The 8,496-nt window shown below is 37.7% G+C and overlaps 1 protein-coding gene across 1 annotated transcript; it reads right to left on the bottom strand.

Moving 5' to 3' along the window:
* Positions 1-273: 273 nt before the first annotated feature.
* LOC116119360 (zinc finger BED domain-containing protein RICESLEEPER 2-like) lies at positions 274-8,192 on the bottom strand. The gene is made up of 4 exons (XM_031405297.1): positions 7,997-8,192; positions 902-2,499; positions 481-799; positions 274-393 (listed from the first exon to the last, which is right to left on the bottom strand). The coding sequence occupies exons 1-4, from the start codon at positions 8,190-8,192 to the stop codon at positions 326-328; spliced, it is 2,181 nt and encodes a 726-aa protein (XP_031261157.1). The 3' UTR covers positions 274-325.
* Between the last annotated feature and the right edge of the window lie 304 nt (positions 8,193-8,496).

Raw genomic sequence — 8,496 nt, forward strand, 5'->3', positions numbered from 1 at the left:
TTTACTGTTTTCCATATTAAACTTATTAGTTATTAACTTATTATATTAAATAAATGGATGATTAAATTAAATTTGATTAGATTTCACCAATATTATTAATTCAATATTAATATTTTTCATATTTATATCAAAGTCCACCATATTCCATATAGATAATAGAATTAATAAACACTAAACATACATAGTAATTACTAATTAGTAAACACTAAACATATAAAATTGTTTAACATTCAACATACATAACATAGTAAACACTAAATAATTAAACGTATATAATTGTTTAACCAAAGTACCAAACACACTAAACAAACAAAGCCTCCCTTGATTATGCAATCTCCTTCCCCCGCCCTTGACTTAATGGCACAACCAGCTGAACATCATCAATTTCATCTTCTACAATTAACAAGATATAAGTTAACTATCGTAATATATTAACAAACAAAAATATTAAAACATGTGAAATATAAGTTAAAATGTTACCTTTAACTTCATATCCAGAAATCCATGTCCTGGTGCATATCAAAGACTCTGCATTCTCCGGTAAAAGTGAACTTCGATATTTACTGAGCACTTTGCTACCAATACTGAAACTGGATTCCGAAGCAACAGTCGTTATTGGTATACTCATCACATCACGGGCCATCATCGAAAGTATCGGATATCGATCACTATTTTTCTTCCAATGGTCCAGGACATCCAAATTGCAAAATTTGATGCGATCAAATCTTGCCTCTCCCAAATAAGTATCCAATTCGGACTTCTTAGTAGCACTAAAGTCACTCTTGTAGTAGTCAAATTCCTGCACCATTTAAATAGTTAAATTTAATAAAGCAAAATTACAAAATAAAGAAAACTTTATTAATCACAAGAATATAAAAATATTTAGGGAGTATTGACTTACACAGATATCATCTCCAATGATATGAGGATTACTAGCTTGTCCGCAATCATCTCCAGTGGGAACCTCATGGCCACTTAGACTCTCATAAGCAGCAAAAAGCCTATACAACTCCTGTTGCACCAACTCCAACTTTCTTGTTGCAACTACTGGGCCATCAACTTTTTTGTAACAAAACTCAACAAACTCAAACTTGAAACGTGGGTCCAGAATTGCTGCAATTGCTAACACAACTGTATAAGAATCCCAATATTTGTCAAATTTTCCTTTCATTTGACTTGCCATGGTACTAAGAACTTCATCCTCATTTTCCATCTCTTCGTATAAACGCACTTGAATTCTCCACACATTTCTGAGATACAAGTTTGCTGTGGGGTACTGGGAACCCGAAAAAAGAGTAGTGATCTCATAAAATGGTTGCAAGAACTTGCAAATCCTCTCGCCCCTATCCCATTCTTCATTTGAAGGACAACTTTTATAATTGGGATCTATCAGTGCCAAATGAACAAACACACGACGGTATATTAACGCACTTTCAAGCATTAAATAAGTGGAATTCCATCTCGTGGGAACATCCGTTCGTAATCCTTTTGAGCTTATTACACCAATTTGTTTGACAAGTTCTCCAAACTTCATTCTTTTAGCCTCACTTCCTTTAACATATTTCACACTTTCACGAATTTTATGCAAAGCCACGCTACTCACCTTTAACCCTTCTTGGACTATCAGATTCAAGATATGTGCACAACATCGCACATGAAAAAAAGAACCATCACATAATAAAACATTTTGCAGACAAAGTTGACTCCTTAAAATGTCTTCCATTTTATCATTGTTACTTGCATTGTCTAATGTAAGAGAGAAGACTTTCTTTTCAATCCCCCAATCTTTTAAGAAATCATACACTATGTCTGACAAAAGAGCCCCCGAGTGTGGAGGAGGAATATGGCTAAAATTCAGAATTCTACTCTGTAACTCCCAGTTCTCATCAACATAGTGAGCCGTTAAAGAAATATACCCATCAGTAGTACAAGAACTCCAAATATCAGAAGTCAAGCATATTCTACCCGAAACCCTCTCTAAAGCAAGCTTAATCCTTTCCTTCTCCCTGTAATATATCTTTAAGCAGTCCGCCTTAGCGGTGTTCCTAGTATAATGCTTAACTTCATGATTCAAATACATATGGACATCCCTAATTCCTTCATGCTCCACTATTGAATATGGGTAATTATGTTTTATGATTCCTATTGCCATCTTCTCACGATAAATTTCTTGAGAAATCTTCAAACGTCTCAATTTAGTGTCACAATCCATCATCATTTGATCTACACTAGTAGTAATGGTACGTTTAGGACAACCTTCCATATGGCGCCTCATATTCTTAGTCCCATGACTGGAACTACCATGTGCATAAGACTTACCACAAATCATACACTTTACCCTCACTTCCCCATTATCTTCTGTATATGTTGTAAATTGACCCCAAACATCTGAAACTTTACGTCTTTTTGGACAAACAGTACTACCAGTAGAAGGAAGTTGACCTACGGCTACATTACGACCCATTCCTAAATCTGTAGAGTCCTCCATACCAAGCCAATCTAAAGGACACAACAAAGTATTTACATTTAAATTAATTAACCAATCATAATTCATAACAATTCGTCAAAAAAATAAAAACACTCCCATATATTTTACAAGCAAACCAGCCCTACCAAATGACTGGATTTTTCCAACTCAACAATCAACACCCCTCAACTCCAATAAGTATAACCAATCATAATTCATAACAATTCATCCAAAAAAAAAAAAAAAATAATAAAGAATTTAAACATGATTACTTACATTAATAATCTAATAAGTTTGGTGCACCAATCAGAAAATAGAAAATTTTAATTCTAACAGCCCATACCAATTATTCATGTATACAATAATTTGAAGCCGGATGAATTTTGTTTCCTCTTATTTTCCAGTTGACTTTAGAAATGATAACATTATTAATGAAGCTCACTGTTTACAGTATTCCATTTCCAGATATGAAAATCCAAAAGAAAACGATCATAAACAGACAAAACCGCCTTCGCCTCTGATTCAAAGATTAAGCAAAATGTCAACATGGAGACAGGATATTTAGTTAGAATATCCAAATATTAATAATATTAATCTTATAATAAATTAATAACTCTGTATGATGAATTATGATCACTAATTAAACAATATTATAAACTGATAGATTATAACAGGTTATACGCATCTACACGACAACACATCAATTAGAATAATAAAAAAAAAGTTTATAGAAGTAATAAGTTAAAGTTATCATGAAGTCAAACAAATAAATGAACCCACCAAATAAATAAATGAACTGAAAGTCTAAAACCACAACCCACCCACTCACCCAGTAACAGACTGTTACGAAAACAAATATTCAATTCAACTACAAAATATTTAAAGGTCCTGCCCACCTGCCGTGCTGGTGCTGCCATGAGAGGAGACTGCTGCTGCCGTGCTGGTGCTGCCGTGAGTGAGACTTGCTGCTGCCGTGACCTGTTGCTACTGCCATGACCTGCTGCCGCTGCCGTGACCTGCTGCTGCCGTTAGAGAAGTCAAAGAATGAGGGAGAGTGGAGCTGCTGTGAGAGTGAGAGAGTGAGGGAGTGGAGCTGCTGTGGGAGGACTGGAGCAGTGCAGGCTATGGAGTTGCTGTAGAAGAGAATGCCTGCTGCGTTTTTTTTTTCTTTTCTCTAATAAGTTTTGCTATTTTACTTTAGATTAGTGTTTGAGTTGAGACTTGAGAGTGAGATGTGAGAGGACGAGATGACTGACGAGTCATTCAACAGTTTTTTTTTTTTTTTTTTAAATTTTGAATTTGCGGGTTCGCGGGTACCCGCGAGTAGTACCCGGTCCACCCATAAAAGTCACGGGCGGGCCGGGTACGGGTTAATTTTTCAAGGGTCGAGATATGTATTACCCGTACCCGCCCGTTGGGTACGGGTACCCATTGACCCGCGGGTACACCCGCCCATTTGCCAGGTCTAGATAGAGATCAACCCCGAGAAAATCCAAGCTCTCCTCGACATAGAGAGCCCGACCAGCAAAAAGCAGGTTCAAAGTCTCAATGGGCAAATAGCGGTGCTTAGTCGCTTCATATCGAGGGCAATAGATCACTGCTTGCCATTCTTCAACATTCTCAAGGCCAATAAGAAGTTTGAGTGGACTCCCGAGTGCGAATAGGCATTTCAGAGCATTAAAGAGCATCTCGGAAGGCCACCTCTTCTGTCCAAGCCTCTCCCATAAGAGATTCTGCTCATGTATTTGTCTGTCTCTCAGTACGCAATCAGTATGACGTTAGTTAGGGAAGAGAGCAAGGTTCAATGGCCAGTGTGTTATGCGAGCAAGCGCCTGTTGGATGGCGAGATGCGGTATTTGGAAATGGAGCAGTTAGCTTATGCCCTGCTGATCGCTTCCAGAAAGTTGCGACCTTATGATATGAATTTCTACAACCTCAATTCATATACTACCCTAAAACAACCACTTTTGACTCAACCTAGGCTAGGTTTTCTTCCAACTCTTTATGACCATTCGGTTATCACACTTCATACACATTCACAGCCATCAAATAACTAAAAACAGCTCCTTATATCAAACTCCAGTCATTCACAAAGTCATTTATGTTCAAATGCACCACAAATGGATTCATACACACCATGCAAAACAAAATCCGGAAAATGAGTTTATTTGAGACTAAAGGAATACAACTTACATAAGAGATGACCAAGGACTCAATCAAGCCTAAAGGAAACACCACCAGCTTGAAAAATACTCCACCACCAAGTTTGGCCGAACTTGGGTAAAGGAAACAAGAGAAAACTCTTTCTCAAGACAAGTCACTATTCATTCAATATTCAAAGTCCTTTACAAAATGATCAAGTGGCCTTTATATAGGCTTTACAAAAATTAGGGATTTACCCTAGCAAATATTACATAAAGAAAACATTCAAATATTACATTCAAATATATAAACAAAAGTCCACCACACATGCTAAAATTAAGCCATAACCATTTAATGACCAAGTGGGCAACTTTTCCCTAAATTAAGGACCCTTGTCCTTAACAACAATTTTTAGGGTTTTTCCTCCAAAAGTTGAATCAAATGACACCCAAAACTTGGGCTTGGGCCAATGAAACTTGCTCCCACTTCTTGTACACGTTTTAGGCCACAAAATTGGGCTTGGGCCGTGCCTTGGAACCTTAAGACCTCTTGGACAATTTTGTGAACTTCCTTGAGTGCTTGGGATGCTTGGGCCGAATGTTGATCTTCATGTTGTCCTTGAGTCTTCAATGAAATCCCTAGCAATTGTGATTGGCATGATGGGTTAGGATTCTCATCACCTTACTTCCATGCCTATACAATCCATGTAATGACAAGTTATGCCTGAAAAAGTAGGGCTAACGCAGATGGGCTGTCAGCATAAGTGGTCAGAGCTTAGGTAAGTCCAGGTGTCGTTCAAGTGCAGCCACGTCGCGAGTTGACGCAAGAGGTGTGGTCCTGCTAGTGCAGTAGGTGTGCATCAGGCTGGTGAAAGGCTGGAGATGATCCACATGTCCAATCCTTGCAAAACTCGAGTGAATTACTCGAGCAGGTGAATAACGGGGCGCAAGGAAGGATTTGCACAATAATCTGACCCATTTACGGATTTAGTAATCATTACGTGATTTCATCCCACTATAAATAGAGGGCTCCTCTCTTGTTTGTGAGATTAGCTAATTTCTCTATGTAATAGCTTACTTATTTTCTCTTTATAATCACTTGTAAGTCAGCTCGCTGAACGCGACCTGACCTTAGTATATTAATACAATATCAGTGAACGTAGGAGTTGCTTTTTAAGCATCCAAACCATTTTAAACATCGTTCTCCATCTTTTATCCATTCTCATACCCCCATTTGCGTGTGTTCTCTGAGTCAGCTCAATATTTCACACGTGTGTTTAGTTGATGTCAAAATCACACACCAACAATATCTTAGTCACCTCAAATGAAAGCCATGTTCACTTGCTACTGGCCCTAAATAACACAGGGGAAAAAGAATAGCTAAAAATATCTTTTACGTTCGCTTTGTATATGATTAAAAACTTTTTCATGCTTTTTTTTATATTTCTATAAATTATCATGTGCTGTTGCTCTTCTTCTTCAGGTCATACCATGAGAGATCTTCTTGTTTTATTAAGTTTTTTTATCATTCTTTGAATATGATAAAAACTTTACATGGTCATATCGATAACCATCTCGTTTAAGAAAATGCAATTTGGACCAAGACTCCCTTTCTCCATATTGTTTCATCATCCACATCTCAACAATATTAAAATATTGAATACAAAATATACCCATATAATGCACCATTTACTTACAAAGCACTCACGGTATAAGGGAAGTATCTCATACTATAAAATGGACTTCACAAGCAGAAATCATATTATAGTCATTATAGAATTGATATATTCTCGCAACATTATAGTCATAGTGGACATGATCATGTCAAAATCCACCTTGAAAAAGCTCATTGACACTTGTAGTGGGTAACTTCTTATGCCTTTGAGTAAACGAATTCCATAAAACAAGTTCTTTATCTTCACTTGCACCAAGTGAATGGGAAAGACAGAGCAACCCATGGCAGAAAATAACACGACTGTTAGTTTGAGTGTTGACAGGGTGTTGACTTGACGATGGTTGTTGAAGAACGATAGACCATTGATCATCAAAGCACACCATGATTAGTTCTTCCGGGAGTTTCAACCATCTTATTTGTTTAGGATGACCATCTTATTGGCTTAGTTAAAGGATGGATGTTTACACTGGGCTTTAGTGGTGGACGGGAAAAATGGACTAGCATAAGGGCTGACATGTGGTTCTTTGGGCCTGTCTTGTTTGTTCTCTGGAGGGCTTTAAAGATGGAGCAACAGGGCTCCTTCGGCTTGTACTAGTTCTTTTTGGCAGTCTCATTTAAGTTTGTTATGGGTGGGCCCTAACGGTGATTTTTTTATCTTGGGCCTTTTTTTACTGAGCAGGACTACTTTGTGTTGTGCCAGTGGCCTGCTGTGTGTATAGCTCTCTTGAACCTTGTTTTTTGTTACAATAATGCTACGGACACCAGGATTTTTGCACCAAAATATTGTACCGGCCTACGTGTAACACGCCTTTGATTTTTTTAACAATTTTTTTCTAGTGAACGGCCGTCCATATTATATGGACGGGGGTCCATACACCAGGGACGGGCGTCCCCAATTAAAGGACGGCTGTCCCTTCATTTTGGACGGCCGTCCCTTATTCAAAATATGAAAATAAAAAAAGAAAAAAAATTTGGGGACGGCCATCCATACATTTTGGACGGCCGTCCCTTAAGTTTGAACGCCCATCCATACTTAAAAAAAAAAAAAAAAACATTCTAAACACCTTTCTTCTTCAATCTTCTTCTTCGTCTTCATTCCCCATCTCCTCTCTTTTTCTTCGTCTTTATTCCCCCAGCCTCACCTTCCTGAATATTAGTAATAAATATGAAAAAAACACAGTGAATTCATAAACAAAGCCATAGGTAAATGCAAGTAATAAATATCTCGTGGGAACTAATAATTTTTAATGGTGACAGTGATGAACAGAAGAATATAGTTATCAAGCTTAATTGAGCAAAATCATCTTCGCCAACAACACCAAATGGTATGATTTTGGCTTCATACAATGGACCTCCTTCATACCATGGGTACAGGAACTTTCCAAGCACGATTCAGCCTAGAGCAAAGGGGATTTTCTAATTTTATCTCAACCTCCATACCATTGTATCTAGTGCATGTTGTGCCTACTTATTACAATTTTAAGTTCAGTTCCAGTCGAGAGATGAAAGAGGTTAGTGCTACAAAAATCAATTTCATTAGGAAGCCCGGTGAATAACGGAAAGCAAAGAGTTAGTGCCTAATGGTAAGCTCAGCCCTAAGATGGAGTATTCCATTTATGAAGTAAAGACTGTCTTCAACCATGAAGGAGGTCTTTTGTATGGCAAATAAGTTCTTGTACCCAACTGCCTTTCCTCCGGTGAAGGTATAGTTACCTTTGTATTTGCTAACAAACTCCTCAGTTGGCTTTGACCGTGCCGCAAACTCATAATCCACAGCAAAAATCATTGGTCCCTTCTCCTGCATCCCCAGAAATAGCCCAAAACAATGAAAAGAGCTTTGCTGGTCCATGTTGCACTGAGCAGACAAGAAGAGCCCTTGTCCACCCAAGTGGAATGCCTGAGAATACATTATGGGCCATGTTGATACTGGTAAAACAAAGCTGCTAGATTGTATCCGAGGTACTAATGTTCAGGAAGGTGAGGCTGGGGGAATGAAGACGAAGAAAAAGAGAGGAGATGGGGAATGAAGACGAAGAAGAAGATTGAAAAAGAAAGGAGTTTAGAATGTTTTTTTTTTTTTTTTTAAAGTGTGGACGGCGTCCCCAAATTTTTTTCTTTTTTTATTTTCATATTTTGAATAAGGGACGGCCGTCCAAAATGAAGGGATGGCCGTCCCTAATTTTTATAAAAAAAAAATTATTCCATTTTACTTA

This window comes from Pistacia vera, unplaced genomic scaffold (assembly GCF_008641045.1).
Source record: "Pistacia vera cultivar Batoury unplaced genomic scaffold, PisVer_v2 Contig883, whole genome shotgun sequence".
NCBI lineage: Eukaryota > Viridiplantae > Streptophyta > Magnoliopsida > Sapindales > Anacardiaceae > Pistacia > Pistacia vera.